This window comes from Tympanuchus pallidicinctus, unplaced genomic scaffold (genome assembly GCF_026119805.1).
Source record: "Tympanuchus pallidicinctus isolate F22 unplaced genomic scaffold, pur_lepc_1.0 scaffold1, whole genome shotgun sequence".
Lineage (NCBI taxonomy): Eukaryota > Metazoa > Chordata > Aves > Galliformes > Phasianidae > Tympanuchus > Tympanuchus pallidicinctus.
In genome coordinates this window covers 1,419,950-1,440,751 of record NW_026294618.1, presented here as the reverse complement: position 1 = coordinate 1,440,751, position 20,802 = coordinate 1,419,950, and the positions used below count along the sequence as shown (strand labels likewise).

General features: G+C 44.9%; 1 protein-coding gene and 1 long non-coding RNA gene across 3 annotated transcripts in view; both read left to right on the top strand.

Annotated features, from left to right (window-relative positions):
- Nucleotides 1–13,890, top strand: part of RUNX2 (RUNX family transcription factor 2) — a 152,489-nt gene extending 138,599 nt beyond the window's left edge. For both annotated transcript variants that reach the window (XM_052692467.1, XM_052692458.1), the window contains one exon: nt 13,078–13,890. In XM_052692467.1, coding sequence (XP_052548427.1) covers nt 13,078–13,760 — 683 coding nt within the window. In that variant the 3' untranslated portion in view covers nt 13,761–13,890. The remainder of the gene's footprint in view (nt 1–13,077) is intronic.
- LOC128086017 (uncharacterized) overlaps nt 1–20,802 on the top strand; it is a 382,551-nt gene that overhangs the window by 178,927 nt on the left and 182,822 nt on the right. The window lies entirely within an intron of this gene.

Below are 20,802 nucleotides of genomic sequence, written 5' to 3'. Positions count from 1 at the left end.
AGCTGGTAGTACCTGGAAGAAAGTGAAATCCGGGATAAAGTAGAGCAGAGGCCAAACACTGACATGTTGAAAAGGATCAGCCCCAGCGGTTTGCAACATTCGGAGTAAACAGCTGGGACATTTGGATGATTTTGTTTGCTTCTATTGGGAAGAAAGGAAGAAAAAAGAAAGTGGGACTTGCTGTATAGTATGTTTTCTCGGCCTGTGGTTAGAATGGCTCATTTCACACAGTGTCTCTGCTACACATGTAATAAAAACTGTGAATTCAAACAAAATATCAAGTGAGGATCTGCCATGCTTAACAGACTATTTCCCTCCTGTGCTGCTGTAGTCCTCTAAGATAGGTGCAGTTGCTTTCTGGTGGTTCTCCATCCAACTTTGTGCAGCTTTATTTACTGCTTCCAAAATCCTATAGTCTCCCAGCTATGTGTTTAAACACTTTACTGAATTTGGGTCTTGGAGGGCAAGGATAAATAGCAAATGTGGGGTTGTCTCTTGACCCAAATTTCAAACATCATGAAGATTGCAGTACTTAGATTTCATTATAAATGACAAAATTCAGGATAATGACAATGTTGGTGTGCACGTCTTGGCTGACTCACAGCACTGCTCCACATTTGGATTTTTGATGCAAGCCCCATCTCTAATTATAATGTCACAAGGACTGGCTGGGTGCTGTGCCTCTTTTTGACATTGTATGCAATGCTGAAAGTATTAGCTATAGTGTGAGCTATCCAGGTATGATTTAGGGGTTTTGTAGTCATTTCTGAATGTGCATTCTCTTTCATAATGGTCAGAGAGATCAAGCAACAATGTTTTCTCTAAACATTCTCCCTATCTCTATGCCAGTGTAGTCGTTGTCTATAGAACAGATGGATAGATGGATACAGGGTTTTTCTTTTTCCTTTTTCTTTGGAAGACTTCATTGTCTCCCTTTTAAGCTGGGGTTCAGGTCGACCTCTCTTGCTGACTCATTTATGGACTTTGGGAGCAGTCCTGCATCGCTGCTTTGCCCTCCTGTCTCTCTTCACATTCCCAATGCCCTCCAGGCTCCCTCTGACCCTGCTCTCTGAATATTCCTGGGCAGCACAGACTACCCAGCTGGTTGTGTTCCTGGCTTCCTTATTGAAGACAAAATGCTGTCTTTTCACATCTCATTTTCTTTCCATAAAGTTAACCAAGCAGCCCTTCTTTTACAAGGCAGCTGACCCTTTGGTCTTCCCTCCTTCTGGGAATCCTGAAGATTCCTGAAGCTGTCAGAACTCCCCTCCCTCCCTTCTTTAGGTCCTGTGCAGCAATGAGAAGCCTCTTGACTTATAGAGGAACTGTCCTAACGGGATGCATGTCTTCTGCCCTTATAAAGCTTCCTCTTTCCATTAAAAGACATCATTGGAGATACTGGTGATAGAGGTGATCCAAGACATGAGAGTGGTTCCGAACACAATCAAACCATGGGGTTACTTAAAGTCAGGAGCCAGAGCCTGATAGGTGCTCTTTGGCTCAAGCTACTCTTCTTTTTGCATGGTGCTGCATAAGGAGCATCCCTGCCCTGGCGGGAGAGCTGCTGCCACTGCTACGAAGCTGAGTGGTGAAGGCTTGTCATCCAAACCAGCAAAGCTGAAGGCAAACTGGAATCTGGTGGCATGAGTAATTGTGACCTCCTGCCCAGCCACATAAAGCCACACAAAGCAAAATCTCCATGCATTCATTGTACTGGGGGAAAAACCAAAAATCTCCTGCTTTGGCCTTAGCCTGCCTGCATCTTTGCTGCGCACAGCACGTCAAACAGCAGCTTCTCATTTCATCAATTGACAAACACCATCCCCAAAACATTTCCAGGCACAGTCATTTTCTTTTCTCAGGTTTACTCAGAGGTTCTTACTGAGGTTTGCATTTTTCCACGCATGTGCTGAGAATAAACCTGCCCTTACGATCTCATGTCTCGTGCTGTGAGAAGTTTTGATCATGTAATTCATAAGCAACTTCGTTTTCGGAGCCTTTTTCTGCAGCCATCCTGTCTCTGGATACTCGCTCCTCCCTTTGCAGCAAACTGCCCTATTTACCAAATACCGCAGGACTTTCTGAACTGCAGCATTTCATTCCACGTCTTAAAGAGATTTTTCTCATTTAAAAATAATTTTACTGTGGTTTTACAGTCAGCGTGGCTCCCCCGAGAAAAACAAAGCAAAAAACCCTGCAGGCCTATTCCTCCTCCATCTCCCATGCTTATACTGGTGTAACGGCACTGGGGCAGACGGAATCATTCCTTTTTCACACTGGTGTATCTGAGGCTGAGCTCTGTAGGGTGGTTCATACTCAACACCTTCAAAGAACCACAGTGGGGGAGTGGGCCAGAAAGGTCTCTCCATCTATCAAACACAATCACAAAATGCTCCTTCACCTTCCATCTCTCAAACAGAAGAACACAGGCATCTGCCAGCAGGATGCAACCACCTTGGTGTGAAATCTAGCAATACTTTTGACACTGAGAACTGAGGCAGAAGGAGCACAACAGAGCCCTTCAGGAACGTAAGCAAGAAATACAGTGTCCAGATGAAATTAGTGTTACTATTTGCCTCGTGGAAAGGCTTGGGAAGTCCAGCCAAATGCAGGGCTCCAGTCTCAGAGCTTGCAGCCCAGCGACAAACAGCAACCAGAGCGTGGGGCCAGCACAAACGGAGCCAGGCAGAGCTAAAATATCCCTGCTGGAGCACAGTCCCATGGGGCCACTGTTATGTCTTACCAGAAACAAAGAGACGAGCACATTTCCAGTCTCAAAGGCTTCTCTGTCCCATTAAGGAAAACTCCAGACTACAATTAGAAAAAAAACAAGAAAAAGAGACGCAGCCCCAGTGCGCCAGTTTGCATCCAAAAGGCAGCCTAAAAAAAGAGGGCACGCTCCCAGGAGAAGGATGTGAGCACCCTTTGGGGCTCGTGGCTCTGGTTACCTTCCTCAGGAGAGTGGGAGTGTGTCCCCATTGGGACTATCCCACACCTATGGCTGGAGCCCCCGGGTAAATATTGACACAGCAGCAGCTGAATCACTGCTTCCTGCCCTGCCGAGGTGTCTCTTCCACCCAGCATGCAGCCAAGCCCACCCTGCACAGCCCAAAATATCAGATGGGAGTTGGCACCAAGGGATGCAAGGGACAAGAACGCCTCTGTTTGTGTAGGGCTGACGTGTCTGTTTGCTCTGTGAGCGGGCAGATGTGGTCTCTGGGCGGTTATTCAGGAGGAGTGGCAGCAGGAATAGTTGATAGACAACGGGACGAGGGCCTGGGGAGCTCCCAGAGCTGTTCCTCCACCCTTAGCATGCGCTTCACACCCCGAATTCTTTGACTGCTGATACAAGGTATTGTGCCATGCACAGTTCATAGCAAAGGGTGGCCCTGGTTTCATGAAATCTGTGTGCTCACATGCATGTAGCATTAGTTAAAGGGACAGGGAGAAGATGTAGTCTCAGTTTTCCAACTGTTGCCAGCTCAGGATTCAACCTCAGGAGGCGTTGTGATCTGGATCATAGAATCACAGAATCCCAGCATGGCCTGGGTTGCAAAGGCCCACAGCGCTCCTCCAGCTCCAACCCCTGCTGTGTGCAGGTCGCCAACCAGCAGCCCAGGCTGCCCAGGGCCACATCCAGCCTGGCCTTGAATGCCTGCAGGGATGGGGCATCCACAGCCTCCTTGGGCAACCTGTGCCAGTGCCTCACCACCATCTGATCATATCCCAGATCTGTTCAGATCAGAACCCAAGGGTAAAGCATGGAGAAGGCTCAGGCACCAGGAGGTGGTGACCACTGGCTGGAGCTGTCAGCAGTGTCACCCTTGGTTGGGCTGCTTCTGGCCTGTGTAATCCAACAGGATGAGGAGGAAGCTGAGGCTACAGCTGTAGAACAGGTCTGGGTTTCATTTCAAGTCTGCTGCAGATTTCCTAACCAGGTTCCAGCCTGTAACTCAGAGATGATGCATTCCTCCTTCATGGAGCTGCACAAGACCCCGTGTTTGAAGGTTTCAATACTGATTGAAGATCTAAGAGAAAAAAGGCTGTGTAAGAACAAGAGCATATGCTATGGATCTCTTTATGTATATGAGAGGCACTGTATTTATATATTTCAAACCTGGCACTGGGTTACATTTTCATTCCCCAGTACAAAGGCAAATGCATTCCAAACAAAGCAATGTTGTTTCAACAAAGCAAGGGTTGAAATCTCTCCAGGGCTTCATTCTGTCTCATTTAGATCGGGCATAAGATCTTAAAGCAGAGTTTAGTGGTCGGCCGATCATGTTCCTCTGGGAAATGACAGAGTGGTAATTCAAAAAGGGTAGTGAAGTACAGCATTGTCTTGGTCTGCAGGACTGTTCTTCAATAAAACCAGAGGCTCACCCGGCTTACAGGAGAACATTTTGTTCCAAAGGAGCTGTGGCTCTTCACTAAACAAAAGAATTCACCTCCGGCTAGACTTGGGTGTAAAATGAAAATGTTCTTGGAGACAAAATGTCTTTGTGAAGACAGTATTTCCATGATTCCTGCCACGGCTGCCTGGGCATATCTAGCAGCTGAAATGAAAGTTAGGACAAAAGGTATATCTTCAGGGCACTGGTTCTGCCTTGGCTGTGTGTTACAAATTTCCTTCAGGCCTGGGAGAGGATTTCAGTTCAGACAGAGAGCCTGTAGGAGATCAGTAAGCATGTCTGGATGCAGGCTGGCACTCACCCACTCTGCACTGAGGACCTGGATCAGATCACGAGTAAACCTAATCTTTCAGGACTTTCCCAAAAGATTTTCCTTGGAGCAAACACGTTCTCCCACATCTGTCACAAGTGATTAGGAAAGAATCCCCAGATCTAAATACAGAGATTTAGGAAATTTGGCTCTTCCCCTCCAACCTTCTCCACACACTCAGGTAAGTTCACAGAGAGATGCAGTAGATTATTTGAAGGAGTAACTCATGTCCAGGCTGTTTAACTCAGGTGTTCAGGTATGGCCATCTCCCATCCAGATGAATTCTCTAGGCAAGGTACAGTCCATGCTGTGCTTCTTTGTATGAGCACACAAAGAAATCCCCTCAGGCTGTGCAGTTTTGGGGCACATTTATTACAACATTATTTTCCTACTAAAAAAAGCTTACACCATGTCTCTGGGGATGGTATATACTACGAAACACGTGAAAATAGAATGGGCTGTGTGAGTCAGCTACCTTCCTCACCTGCCTTCCTACCTTCCCTTATCACCTTCAGATCAGCTCAAGTATCAACCCTTAGCTTGGAAAGCACGTTTTGGTCTGTAGACTTTTAGGCAAAGCAGCAGCCAAATAAGTTGTACAGAGGTGCTCTCGCACTCTGCCCAATCAGGGCCTCCTGCAGATCCTCTCCCTTTCTCACCCACATACTGCTTGTCAATGAAAGCCAACATTCCCAGCTATGCTCAAGATTGGAGAAGACATTTCACATGTTTTCTTTGTTTCTTGCATTAAATATTATGAGTCTTCTATGACATAGAAATCTTGTATGGACTGTAAGGCTTAGCCAAACCTCGCTCTCGGGCAGCCAGATGAGGAAAGATGTAATCACCCTGTTTCAGAGGGAAACACTGCTGTGACAGACCTTTGAGAGGGACGACCCCACTGAAAGCATCTCATGGCACAGGTTGAGGACAACCCAGCTTTTTCACTAAGCAGCACAAGAGGAGCCACACAGCGTGGGCAACAGAGGCCTGTCCATTGCTGGCTGTACCACGTCTGTCAGAACCTGAAATCTCATTGACTCATGTGTACTGAATTTCCAGACCTGACTCACTGACTACAAGACCCATGAGATTGCATGGTTTGTCTCATATTTTTCCTGGGGAAAAAAAGAATAGTATAGTATTGTAACATAACTACATTTGATTAAGAAATACTTGAATCGGCTTGGAAAGCTCCAGAGCATACACATAAAGAAATCAAACAAATTTCCATCAGCAGAGAACAAAAAAGTCCCAGTTTTCAGGATTTCTTTCTGTCAAGTTCTTGGTTGCCTCAGCCTTTAGTTTTAAGGCAAATGATACACATCCTGTCTCTTCTCTTTTGCATCACTTAGTAGCTGCTGAAGCCCTGAAACTGGATGATCGTCATGGTCCTTTTCAACCCAAGCCATTCTCTGATTCTGTGATCTCTGGCTTATTCTAGGGCCACGTGTCAGGAAATGCAATGGAGAAAGGTACAAAGAGCAGATGGTTTTAGAGAATGTGCTATCCAGTTCAGAAGATCTGCTGTGTAAATGGAAATACATCCTCATATAGTGCAAAACCAACCTGAGAACTAGTTGCCAGAGCGGTTAAGACCAAAATCTCTTCAAAGAAAAAAGAAAAAAAGGGTAAAGGAAAGGAAAAAGGAAAGCAGCTGGGCTGTTTACAATACTAATAGGAACACAATAAGAGCGTTTAGAAACACAATAGTTTTTACTAAGGCAGGAAAATGGAAAACAAGACTTTCAGAGGAATTAAGTGCCGTGGAAGAGCTATCTGCTTGGAGATAGGAAACGCCTTGTGGGTTTCTCTCTGGGACAGCTATTGGATAGACTCAAAAAGGTAACTGAGCACCAACTCTACTTCCAGATGCAATTGTTGTCCATTTGAGCCTGATCTTAAATCAAATTTGATAGCCTAAATGGTGTAAAAGGTGAGCGTGGGCAATGTAAACATCTCTTCTGGGCTGAAAGACTGACTCATTAATGGCACATCAGGGAAGTTTCCTGTGGCAGTGCATGACATTGCTGATATTGAAGGGTTGCAGGTGGCTTCCTCTGGGGCAGCAGTTACTGACCAATCATGGAGGCAGCATGGAAGACCAATCACTTCTGATCAGCTGCAGTGCTTCCACTTCCTTACTGTTTCTTCTGGCTCTGTTCATGTAGTTGACATTCTCATTTTAGTTTCATAGAACCCAAACCTGCTGTCCAACCAGTTCTCCATCCTCAGCAAGGTGCTGGGAAGGTGGACATATATATGGATGGAGAGGAGAAAATGCCTACAGTAAGAATGGCAGTCTTAAGCAGAAGAGAATTTCCTGCTCTGCCTTATTTCTGTGCTGCAAAAAGGTAGGAAAGATGATTTCTTCAATTGAAGAAGATGCATCAGAACAAGCAGAGGGTAAAGGAGCCATCAGAGGGCTGTGTTGGCAATGTCAGCTGATGGGGAAGATGAAAGTAGGCTTTGCTCTTGGCTCCATCGTGGGGCCCTGCCACGCATTTCATTTTTCATATGTTCCAGTCTGGCCCCATGCGCTGCAGCCTGAGTGAGGCTCATCTGTGCAGTGCTTTGAGCACAGCAGGAGCAATGTGTTATGCAACAAATGCTGTCGAGAGGAATTGCCTGCTTCCCAACAGCACTGCCCCTCTTAATGCCTACGTTCTCCTTCCTCCCTTCTCCTTACGGAGAGGTCAGCGCATCCATGGGGACTCTGCTGCTGTAGGAAGCAGCAGGAGCTCCAACAAGTCTGGATTTGACCCATAGGTGTCAAAGAAAGACCTCAGGTTCTTGGAAAATCTGGTCCCAAGTGAGTGTAACAAAAAAAAAAAAGAAGCACATTTTGTCAGGAAGTGAAGAAAGTCTCACTGAAATTAAGCCAGGGACAAAGATGAAACAGCAGATGGCCCATGACAAACTGTGAGAACACATTTGTTCGCATGACATAGGAGTAAGTATGTACTCATAACAGACTGTTACCCAAGAAATTTTGAAACAACACAACTCCACAGGAGTCATAGTGTGATTAGTCATGAAAAGGCAGTCCGAGCAGCCCTGGTGTGCTGTACCTGAAAGAGGGGACACAGGCCCTGAAATAGAATAAAATAATAATAAAGGGAAAATAAAAATTAAAAGAATGCCAAGGAGATGCACAAGTTTATGGAGTCAGAAAATCTTTCTGTTGCTCCAAAACTCAAAAGTGAACTAAAATCTTCAGAGCAGCTCATGGATTATTATGAGGATTCTTAAAATGCAAGGAACCCAGAGCTGAAGTGACTCAACCAATAAACTTTCGATCTGACAGCAGAGGCAGAGTCCTTTTGGTGAAAGGTCTTGGCCCCCGAAACAGGCTTTGCCACATGCTCCATTACGGCACAGTTCTGGTAACCAACAAATATTTCCCCCCAAAAAATTATTTTTTCTTTTAAATTATGGGAGGGATCTGTAAGTTGAGTTTCAAATCTAGAAGATTAGGACTGATTTGGAATGCGTTTTCTCAAATTAGTATTTCACACTAGACCTCTGAGTTTGGGTAGGCATATTTAATTACAATAAATCACTTGATTTTCCTTAAAGATTCTGATATGTATAATTTCCATACGCTCAGGATAGAAGTGTGCTTTTCTTTACTTTAAAAATATTTAACAATAAACTTGCCTGGTGGTTTTATGAATTTTACATACGATCCTAAGCTTCTCACTCAAAAATCATACAAGTGTTCACAGCCCTTATTTACTTGGCTTCTTACAAAACTGGGTGCTTGGCACAATGTCTAAAATCAGACTCTGTTTCTGAAGCCAGTGCTGTGTCCAGTAGTGTCTGTACCCAATGCTGAAGTTGCATCCCCTCTCAGCTTGAATTGCACCTTGACTACAGACCAGCAGTGCAAACCAGCATCTCTCAGTACCCAAATCAAAACTGAGCAGCACAGAAGTGCTGGTTTTTGAGAGGCCAAATCCAGATTCCAGAAATGGAATTTGTCCATGCAAAAGAAGTACCACCCTTGCATAGCTAAATGCTGCTGTTGGACTCTCATTAACCACAAGCTGTCAGGACTTGAGTTTCACTTCTCACAGAAGAAGGCAGGATTATTTATGTAGACTTTCTTGGGACGCAGCTGCAGTGCCAAATGGGAGTGCACACCCGTGTTTGGGCTCACGGGCACACACACACACCGTAAGCTTAAGAGCTGATTGAGAAACTCGATCAGAAAGGGCAGTGCACAAAGGGCTCCTGCAGGTTGCTGCATCACTGCATCACTGTGTGACTCATTTCAGCATCTGAGCATCCTTTATCTTTGAAATGGATCACCTGATTGGTGATGACTCAGTCAGAGCGTGGTCACCTTCTAAACCTCCAGCTCATTTCTCCAAGTGCTGTGGGAGCCCATCTCCACTCTCTTGCACCTTATCCCTCATCTGCACAGCTTTATGCCTTTTCCTGGGAATGCAGAGGCAACACCATCCACCTACAGTTTCTGATACGATAGGAATTTATTGCAAAGAATTGCAGAATCATAGAATGCCTTGGGTTGGAAAGGACCTCAAAGACCATTTAGTACCGAGCAGAACCATTGGCAGGGTTGCCACCCACCAGATTATTTATATCCAAATCTCCCAACTTCGACCGTTTAGTAGTTAGTTTGCCCAACTAAGATAGGTGACATGGTCCTACAAGAAGCACTGAAGGAGGAAGGACACCCCCTGAGCATGACACTCCACAGCATGATTGTCAATCCTTCTTAGGGAACCAAAGCTTGGGACAGTTTGTTCCCAGAGGTGCTGCTGTCTCTGCTGGAGCCTAGGAAAGAGCCTGGCTGGCTCCCACTAAATGCAAGATTAAACAGCTGAAGTGAGCTGAGTTGAATCCCACGCAGATGTCAGTCAGTGGAAAATCATGTCCTCGCTTTTCCCTTAAGGTTTCCCCCTCACAGACCTTTCCCTTTTTGGCTGACAAAAAACTAAGAAATCAGTTTGCACAGTTTGACTGCGAGGCAGATAAAATCAGTAGTCAAACAAAGGCAGCTAAGATAGCCAAGACTGTTTGAGAAGTTAAATTCATGTTCTTGTCATACAGATGAACTCATTTTTAAAAGTTCCAGCTTCCCCACGCTCACAGGGCAACCCATTAATCTTTTGTAGCATCTATCATCATGGGCAGGCAGCATTGCAGGCAATTCTCTCCTGGAGCTGCTCGTTACCTCTCCCTCATTACTGCATCACCTGGCCTATTTCCTCAGAGATTCTGATATCCTTAAGTTCTTAAGTCAGTAATGGCAACACTGAAGTATTTCCCTCTTGCTTGCAAATGGGGAACACAAAGATGTGCAACTGCATTCTCTTTAAGAGATCCATGGTAAATCAGGAGGGCACATTTTATTTTTAGGCATCTGGAGCAGAAGTTCTCTTTTGAAATTTAGACATTTCCAGAACATGGCATCCACAGCTGAATTAGTCATCCAAAGGCATGCCCCATTTTCTTTACATTCAGCTGAGAGACCAGGATACTTTGAGAGTACAAGACACAGTTAGACAGGGAGCTCAGTAAAAGTTCCGTCTAGAACAGAAGTAGGTATTCTCATCTAGGCACCCTTTTTCCATAAAAGGTTGGACCAGATGATCTTTCAAGTTCCCTTCCAATCCGAGCTGTTCTATAATTCCACGTTTCTATACTTACTTCTCATTCTAGCAATAACAGGAGGCTGCTTTAGTGTCAGGTGTGTTACATGCCAGAACTATTTAATCCACAGCCTGTGAAGAAAGGCCATGGGATTATATGAGATGTAGACAGATAAAGCTGAAGGTGACATGAAATCCATAACGGTACATCAGTTATCCTAAGGGATGAGGACAAGCTCCCTCTGCCTGCAGCAGGAATAAGTAACTCTGAAGCTGTTCAGAGAGATACAGGCTGTGTCTAAGACTTCCCATTTCTTCACACTGGCATTGTTTAGAAGCATTGAATCCCATCCCAGGTTTTCTGGGTCACATATTAATTTTTCCAACTGGTAAAATTCCTGCCTTGAACAGTCAGTCTTTGTATGAGGAAGGAGGTACTGTGGACTGTAGGCATCTGTAACTGGACACGCAGGAGAGCCAATGGCCATGCATGGCCGCGTTGTCCAGCACCCCTCAGAGTGAGCGTGCAACCAAATGCTCCAGGTAAGAAGGACATCTTTGTGCTGGAACTGTACAAAGAAAAGGGAGGAGGAGGAAGCAAAGAGCACAGTTGTGATGAGTTGCAACTTTAAGATAAACAAAATTGGAAAAGAAGGAGATAAGTAGAATCATCCAGTTTTATATGATAAGCAACTGTGTTAGCTTGCTGCCATGGTTAGGGGGATGACAAGGCTGTGGCTTGTTTATGCTGCATTCAGAAAGACTGAAGCTAAGAGGAAGAGCCTTTGGTGACCAGATTTTTGTCCAATTTTTGTCTTAGTTTTTTTTTTAAGCCTGATCATACTTCAACCATGCAAGAATCATGCATGACAGTCATTTGTCACAATGCTAAACCAGCTTATCTCAAAGTCTGTTGAGCTTCCTCTGCTCTTTAGCATATGGAAGAACATTACTCTTGATTTGGTTTGTTTGGCCAGTGTAGACAGGGATTAGCCATGCTATATATGGACCATAAACACTGTTCTGGTTAACACTACAGTTGAGCCAAACCTGAACCTTTCATCTCACTCTTTGCAAACTTTGGTGGTTTGGATGGAAACGGAACCTGGAATTGAACAGTGATTTATTTTTGTTTTTGTTTAGAAAACCCAAAACCCAATCAGTAACAGTTTTGAAAACCAACTTCCAGCATCCTTAGCCCACCTCCAGTGAGCAGGAATCAATTGCCCGTGTAGGCAGGGACCTGGCACTGGGATGAGTGCCAACACATGAAGGAAGGAAACTGTTTCAGGCAACCTGCAGTAACTTTCCATAAGGATCACAGTGACATGAGGGCATGCCAAACATTGTGTCTTAATCCCTCCAACCAACACGTGCGTCTGTTGAGTAAAAACATGGTGGTCTCATGTGGAACAAAGATGGATTTCTGTAGGCTGCGTGCTGAACTGGTTTGGTTAAGACAAGGAAAAGCCTTTGTTTGCTTTTCACCATCAGTTTGCTATCTGAAATATCAAACCAGCCTGTAATGGAAATGAATTTCTCACATCAGATTTTTTGGATGCCAGAAATAATAATAGTATGGTGTTAACACATCAGTATTGTAGATAAATCTATTAATTTGTGTCTTTGTATCCACAGCAGGGCTTTAAAATTTGCACTTAATTGCAGCAGAAGTAGTTTTAAAATCCATTTGCCTTATGCTGACCATTCTTGTAGCATCTCACCACCTTCTGTGTAATGCATTCCCAGTGCTAAAATAAAGCTCCTTCACATGGTATAGTAATTCCATGTATGCAGACCTTTGAGGCTGTTGAAAAACTGATGTTTTCTAATGTGTTCCTCGCTTTTCAGATCATTATAGAAGTAGGATCCTCCTTACCATGCAGTATTTACCAACTGGGCACTGTGGGTACAGCACCTTGGAACACAGCATGCCTTGCCAAGTCTTTGCGTATTCCCCAGAGACTGCTCTATCATCCTACACTGTATACAGTGGACTTGATCCAAGAACAAATGTTTCTAATGAGTTCAGTGGAAATTGGAGGTCTACTGTACTGCTTGTAGACTGGTGTATTTGTCAAGCTGGGGTGCACAGCATGAACAGTTTCTTTCTCAGTCTCTGCTTTGTTGAATTTTGTAACTGAAACTGCTAAATACTTACAGGGAGGGATCTGTATATAAGTTGAATTGGGTAAACGGTCATGCTTCCGTGCACAAAAACGTAATTATTGAAGACATTAAGCTTCCAACTAGCTTTTGCTGCTTCTGGTGTTGACTTGTCCAATCAAACCAGAATGCTGAAAACTGGAATCTTCTATGAAGCAATGATTAACTTTGCCTCCAGCAGGTGACATGCAGCCCCCACATCTCTATGGGAGATCTGAGTCAGTTAGGACACAACCATTCTGTGACTGGTCAGGAATACACAGTAGGTAATTCAGCAGTTAATACATGTCTACAACATGTACAACAGTGAGAAAAATGTTGAATTCTGCCCATGGGCAGAAGAATGAGAGTGGAACAATAATTTATATTTAAATATTTAAATTGCATATTTCCATACCATGGCTCTTTGAGTTTGTCTCCTTTCTAGTTGTCCTGTAGAAAGCATCACTAGCAGCTAGTGAAATTCTTCCATGTGTCAAAAATACCTAATCTCACTGAAGTTATGGCAACAGTAAATGCATAGAAGTAGCTGATGTTTCTCAAGGCTTATGACATGTCTTCCTTGCAGACTCAGACCCTTGCACACCAGATGCTCCACCTGCTGCCACTTCTCCACCAACTTCAGAAGAACTCGGACCTTTCACTGCCCCAGCATCACCCTCTTCTTCCTCTGATCCTGGTACTGCATCATTTTCACCACCGCTACCCCCTTGCGTTGCAGCCTTGCATCCCAAACCACCTCCTATTCCACCACCACCGCCAGCTTCTGCTGGCACAGTTCACCCTGGACTCCCTGCTGTTCCTGCACCACCTGCCTCTACTTCATCCCTGCACCCTGGACTTTATCTGCCAGTCGTCCCACCCGGCAGTGCCACCCACCTCATCAACTGGCTGCCTTTCTTGGCTTCAGCAACACTCGCCACCATCCGTGGGAAGGAGGAGGACCAGCCACCTGTAGGAACATGCTCCTTGGAAAGCGTGAAGCGAAGCAACAGTGCACCCCCACCGCCTTCCCATGATGACAACCACCATGCTGCACCCGTGGAAGACAGGGCTCCAGAAGATGCTTCCCTGCCAGCGGCTGCCCACGCCGTGCCCTCGAGCTCTGAGCAGGGATCAGCAAATGTGAGTGACATCCTGGCAGAGCTGCGGACCATGAACGGCCACCTGTCTGTCATTGCTCGAGCCCTGACACAGCTGGCCTCATCGCTGGCACCGCAGCAGGGCACACGTGGCACCCCACCTCCTTAGTGCTGCATGGCCCATCCTGCTCACCAGGGTGACACTGGCCAGGGACAACCCACGGTGGAGATGTGGAGGAGGGAGACCCTACACGATGCTGTCCATGCGCTCTGTGCTGCTTCACTGTGCTCAGGCACATGCCAAGAAAAAAACCAATATTTTGTTTTGCTTTTTTTTTATTTGTTTGTTTATTCCCTCCTTGTAAACGGCTGCATATATTAAAAAAAAAAAAAAAAAAAAAGTTTTTGTGGTATTGTTAATAAAACTGTTTATATTTCTTGCATTTCTTTCAGATGTGCTCACTCCCTTCCTCTCACCCATGAACCAAATGAGTGCTTGCAGAAATTGGTGAGGTCTTGCACAGAAAACAGAGAGAATCTGAAGTGGTGAGAAGTTACCCATGTCAAAATGCTCCAAGAGGTGATGAAACCTCTCAGAGTAAAATGGGGAGACACAGATAGGAAATTATACAATAAAAACTGGAAAACAAATTCCAATTTCTCTCAGCCCAAGCTGCACACTGTAGCTCTGTTGAAGCTGGAGCACTTCCCAGTACTTTATTTCTCAGGGGTAATTATAATTACCAACACAGATAAAAGATGTGATAAATTGCTCAAAATATCATGTGAAATAGTTTGATCTCAAGAGCTACTAAAGAATGTCCTCAGATTTTTGTCCTTCAAGTGGATGAACAGAAGGCAGAGGAGCGCTTGGCTGGAGTCTGTCAGATTTACTTGCCACTGCTGATTAGGTTTCTTCAAGGGCATGAATGAGCCAAGTCTGTTTACAGCAATTAGGCAGATACATGTGGGTTGATCCTAACATTTCAACATCTTCTCCCTTCTGCCAAACTGTCTCTCCTAAAGATGGCACTGAGGGTGTGAAACCACAGACAGTCCTCATAGTGGATAGTCAGCACTAGAGGTGTGGGAAATGGAAATCAAAGAAGGGTTGGAAGGGACCTTAAAGACCACCTAGTTCAACCCTCTGCTATGGGAAGAGGCACTTCCTACAAGACCATGTTGCATAGAGCCCCTTCCAACCTGGCCTTGAGCATCTCCAGGGATGGGACATCCACAGCTCCTCTGGGCAACCTGTTACAGAGGAGAGCTCAGAGAGAATCTGGACTTCACCCCTACAAAATCTGTGAACTGAAGAGCAGCTGGTGAGGTATCCTTGGCTGCTGCCTGGCTTGTCCAAAGCACTGGAGCTGGGAGCCCAGCATGTGGATGTGCTTGGTGCTGTGGACCTGCAGTGTGCACAGAGCTATTCTGTGCATCTCAGCCATGGTCTGCCCAAAGAACAAACATCCAGCATCCAAACCAAAATATTTTCCTGAAGATGGGCCAAGCATGGGGCCATCAGAGGCTGAGCCAGGCTACGTGGTGATCAGTCTTTCATCCCAGAGAGTTAAGAGGAACTGAGTGCTCGTAGCAATCAAGAGGAAAGAAAGCCTTCTGTGAAGTTCTGTGTGAGCTCGCCTTAATTTAGCTGTGCAGCTCTCAGATATCAGGATCTGAGGCCATCTCCCGGAAAAACCCAGCAGACAGATTGTTAGATAAGATAAAAGAGGAAGTATTCTGTCTATCTGCAAATATTTCTGTTACAGATGAGCCTAACCCACAAAGACTGAATGAATATACAAACTTCCCCAAAGCTCAGGTGTATTTGAATTTGAGGTTTTTGTTACTTTATATATATTTGTATATAAACCTATCCATATTTTTGTGCCTGTGCCTGAAAGACAAAGCAACTGAACTGTTCAGTCAGGTTTTTTCTCTAGGGTTGATCAGTTTTGTTTCTTCTGATGTGTTTGGTGAAAAGAAAGATGTTTCATAGACGGCCTTCATTACCTCTCAGTTCTGTGTGTTTTAAAGAAAATGAGACAAAGGGAACAGCTTAGAAACAGTTTGGCTTTTGATTTGTCTACTTTATCTTTCAGAGAACTAAAAGAATAAAAAGCAAGAGTAAAGTTATCCATTTCCCTATTTCTATTAGGAAATATAGGACAAGAAAGAATGGGGAAATTTCTATGGTTAAAAAAAATAAGGAACCATTTTCATTTTTAACCCACTTTCTCCCTTTCAGTTTAACACAGTAGTAAATAACTATCATATTCTCCCCCTCTTGGTACAACATGACTGGTAAGGACAAGTGAGTGCAGTTTTACTTGTTTATCCAGTCCTTTGCAAATAGTGACCTTTATAGCCTGCAATTGGCAAAAGTTCCAGTGGACGTCTCTGGACCCATGCAGGAGCTGCTCCTTTGCACAGACAGCTTCAGCAAATCTTACCATGCAGCTGCTGATGCTTTATCAACTGAAGTTAGAGAAGGCTTCATTTAGGTCTGTAAGAGATTAGGAAACATTCTCCATGACATGTACATCTCTATGAAGTGCAAAGTTGTGAATATCATTACATACTCAGCTGTGAAGAAGCACTTCTTTCTCCAAAAAAAAAATGCCACAATTGTAATCCAGCTGGCAGGGAGGGAAAAGAGCTTTCCTGAGGCTCTTACCAAAAGAGCTGAGATGTCTGTGGTCCCACAGCCAAAGATATTAGATGCTGAGTACTGGATGCTGTCTAGTCTCCAAGCTGTCTGGTCAGAACCAGAGACTTTCAGATGTATTTGGCAGCCCCTGCTGGCTCTCACACAGGTGCAGTAACTGGCTGGAGAGCCACCAAGGCAGTCTGTCTGCAGGCAGGGTCCCCTGAAGCGAGCAGAGCTGTGGGGCTCAGAGCTGACATTGGTAAAGCCATAGACTCAGAGAAGCACAGAATGGTTTGGATTGGAAAGACCTTCAAGGCCACCCAGCTCCAACCCTCTGCCCTGGGCAGGGGCACCTTCCACTAAACCAGGTTTGCCCAAAGCCCCACAGCCAGCACCACCAGGGAAGTGGCACCAAGGGGCCAAGCAAAGAGTCCTGCCCAGGGGCATCCCATGCAGTAAGGTACCTTATTCTTTGCTTATTGTTTGCTTATTCAGCAAATTTCATTGACTTCTATCCCTTGTGAATTATTTTACTCCTTCGACTTAGTTGCCCCACTCAAGCACTGCAGGACATGCGTGGCTGTGCTTCATCTGCAGCCAACCAAGGCATTACTCTCTTCGTTATTCATTTTGATTCAGAGAGCAAAAGGCCAAAAGATCTATTGCTTGGGTATGTGTTCAAAGAGTAGAAAAGGTATCAACCTCTTGATTCTGATAAATTAATAGAAATTAATTTATTTGCTGTTATTTGCAAAGAATGAGGACAGCAGCTTACGGGGTAAGATTTGTTATACAACTGACGGATGATACTCTTACTGAAAAGGAATCAGAGTAAAACTTCAAGGCAAGAAGCATGTCTGTTAGACTGAGAGTCAGTATTGGTAAGTGTTACACCCCCTTGGGGCTGCACCATCAAGCCCCAAAGCACAGAGATCTCATCTTTCACATCTGCATGTAAACAAATACTGAGGATGGGCTGCCCATCGCCACAATTTTGTATCCAAATTTGCCTTTTGAGGTTCCTCTACAATCAAGCAGAGGCAAGGGCTTTCAGCGTGTGATTGATCCTTGCCTGAGAAAGGTATTTAAAATTAGTGGGATGCATTTCCTCCTGGAAGCATCCATCCCTCTCTGTGTCTGCAGACAATAAGTTTAAGCCAAATGCTTAACTTCCAGATGGCGAGAGGTAAATGGAGTGAATCCTCTGCTTGGTAATTGCAGTTTGTTTCCAGCGGGTGAAGCTTTAGCATACCACATTTATTTGAGCTCTGATCGATGTGTGAGGAGCTGGAAGAGGGGAACTGGGAGCTCAAGAGAATAAGACTGACAGTGAAACTGGAAACTCTGCAAAATATCCAGCTCCAGCTCTGGGCCAGGAGAGTTATCCTGCAGGACTCCAGGTCATTGCTTTCTCCCAGAGATTCAACTCTTCAGGATGCGGGGCTGGAAGCTAAGCAGCTTTATGGGATTTCAGTGATGTGCTCAGTGTCTGCTGTTTCAGCAGGAATTATTTAAGGATGCAGCAGACTGTACGATATTGTATGAGACTGCAACTCAAGAAGGTGGGAGAACTCACAGGTTTACCCAGGAGGAATAGGAGACCAGGAGATTTTTCCCTTTGTTTTCTCTAGCACATATCGTGCTTTCAATATTTGTACACATATTCACCTTAAGGACACTCAAATCCTTCAGTAAAATAACTCAGAAAGAAGCAGTGGTAGGGAGTGCATTCCTTTGTGATAGCCCAGCTGCGTGCTTGGAAGTGAACTCCTTCCTATAGACAAGAGGGATCTTCAGCATAGCTTTGACTGGGATGCCAGATACAGTCACCACCTGCAGGCGCCCCTGAGGAGACCCATCTCTGCCCACAAAGCTGTATGGCTGGTGTGCCTCCAGCTTCCTTCCAGGCCTTTCGCTACAGCGTTTTGTAGAATTCTTTGGGTTTCCATTCAATTTATTTCAGTCTGTGAGCAGCCAGCCAGGGCACCTGTATCAGGAGAATGGCTGCACCCTGAACCACAAGGCTGTATCTCAAACCCACAGCTGCAAGCTTGGTGATAACTGCTCATTAGATGCCATGGGGCAGAAGACTTTGCATTGCTGGGGTGAGCAAGGCTGTCCCTCAGCAGCGGTCGTGCTGGTGTGTGGCTATGCACTGCTTGGGATGGGTGGCTATGACACCCTGCCAGTGACCAAACCACAAACTTCACACACGTCCTTTGGTTTGGGAAACCCTCTGCTCATTAAACCCACTGTTAACTTCACTTTGGGCTGGGGACCATCGAGGTAGGCAGCACTGCTCCCAGATTGCACAGACCCCACAGCCCACGGCTGAGCTGGGTTGCTGCTCTCGCATATGCAATCTAAAAGGCATTATATTTTTGCTTTCTCTGATGCTTCTGGTAATTTCCCTGGTGAGATTTTCTTTTCTTTTGCTGTGCCATGGCAGACACTAAAGTGGCAGACACGGTGGCTCTCCACTTAGCCATGAACAGGCAGGCTGTAAGACACAAGGCAGTTGGCACTGCTCCTAAAGGAAATAATGGTGACACATTCTGGGCCGGGTTTTCAGATGGCGTGAGTGGATGAGAGCCCATCCTTTGTCCTGGGTGCACCATGGTGCTGAGCAACGCTGTCCAGCTGTCCATAGCCCTCATTGCTCTGTGCCCTCGTTTATTCTGTGTACATTGTACACTTTGAGGGTGAGGACTGTATTTTGGTTCTGCCATGGTGAAAAGCTCAGCACAGGGGGGGATTTTAAGCACTGTGACAGCAACAATATTTATTAATAGCAAATGATATCACGAAACTGAAATCTTCATCTCAACGAAGAGGAATTCAGTGAAGTAGAAGTCAGAGAAGGATACCACAACCCTTTGCTGGGTTTTGCTGCAGGCTCTCATTCTAAAAAAAGCTGGGCAGTAACTTCTCACTACTGCTTTTTCTTGTGGAAGTGGTTCCCAGGCACTTGCTATACATCGCATAATGTCGACGTCTGATGTGATCCACATTGTTCCCGTCTACCACTCGGTCTGGATTTCTCATTTATCTTAAACCTTGGCTGAAGTCTCAGTTTATTCAGAGAGAGATCTTATTGGAACAGTCTTCGTGAAGAGCTTTACTGCTTGTAACTGTCATTCAAAACATATTTCGTATGAAAAAAATGTGGATTCGGGCCAGCTGAAGCACTTGGTGATTCATGTTGAATGCAACAAATTGTTTTTGTCACTAAACACAAATAAGAGGTCCCGAAACAGATTGAAAAATGCCCAAGATAATATTTCAAAATATACATCTTATTAAAGATATTAAAATCAGATCAGTAATTCAAGAATTACTTAAAGCATTTTGTTTCATCTGCACTGCTACTTGATCCATTTCCTCAACTTCTTTTTGACTATTCTCATTTTATGATCAATAAAGAATGACATTTCTTCTCCCACTTGGCAGAATCAAAGCACCAGATACTCGTGGCTCTGCTGGCAGAATGCACTGAGTTTTGAAGTTCACTTGGCCATCTCTGAGCTGAAATCCAGACCTCACTGTTTCTTCTGTATCCTCCAAAGTAAACCAAAGTGTTGGTGGCACAAATCTAGTGTCCCACAGCCCATGTTAGATGACACCAGTGAAGTGGTATATGGCTCTGGTCGTTAACCTCGATTTGAAATGGAGCTCATGATGATACAAACTTTTATAGGAGTTTGAGCTTTCATTGTCCAGTGACTAATTTGATCTTTTCCACACAGGGCCCAACTCTGTGTGTTTTAGTTAATGGTGTATGTTGGACTTTTCAAGCCATGTCAACCAATGCAATAAAAGTTACCAGGAGCATATTCATATCTTTCCTTTCAAAATGGAGCAGTTTGGGTATTTATCTTCAATTCTGTATTGACTATTAGTCTTAGGGGGCAAAGAAGTCACTATTTTTGAAGTACATAAGGCTTGAGTTGATCGGACTCATTTGTTTCCTCTGGTGGAAGAAAAGGGTCTGAGGTGGAGAGTAGTGAAGAGCTGACTAGAAGGTTTAAACTGAAGTAGTGGGATGAATGTGAGCCAAGGAAAATTTAGGCTGCACATCAGGAAAATTTTCCTAACAAGGAGGTCTATTACAACGTGGAATGGTCCCCCCAGGGAAATGGTGGAAGCTGACTAGACAAAGCAATGAAGAACACATTGTAGGGAGCAGCCTTGAAACAGTTGGAGTGTGGACCAAGTGACCTAAGTGTATTTTCCATCTCTAATTTCCCTGAGTCAACGGTTACAAACATGCACTGTGCAGTACATGACTCCGGTGCTCTGCCACATCAGTGCTGCTTTGGGAAGGCTTGCCACAAAGCCCATCCTCAGAACACAAAAGGCAGCAGTGCTCTGACTGCTGAGCATCTTTCCTGGGCTCTGCCCGGTGCAGGCACTTTGTGCTGCCACTTGTGGCATTCACCAGGGCCAAACAACTCCGATCATCTTGACCACGTCTTTTTCATTCTTCAGCTTTATTGTACTGTGCTCTGAATCCTTCCTTCTTTATAGCTTTTTTTTTGTGTGTGTGTGTAACACAAGCAAC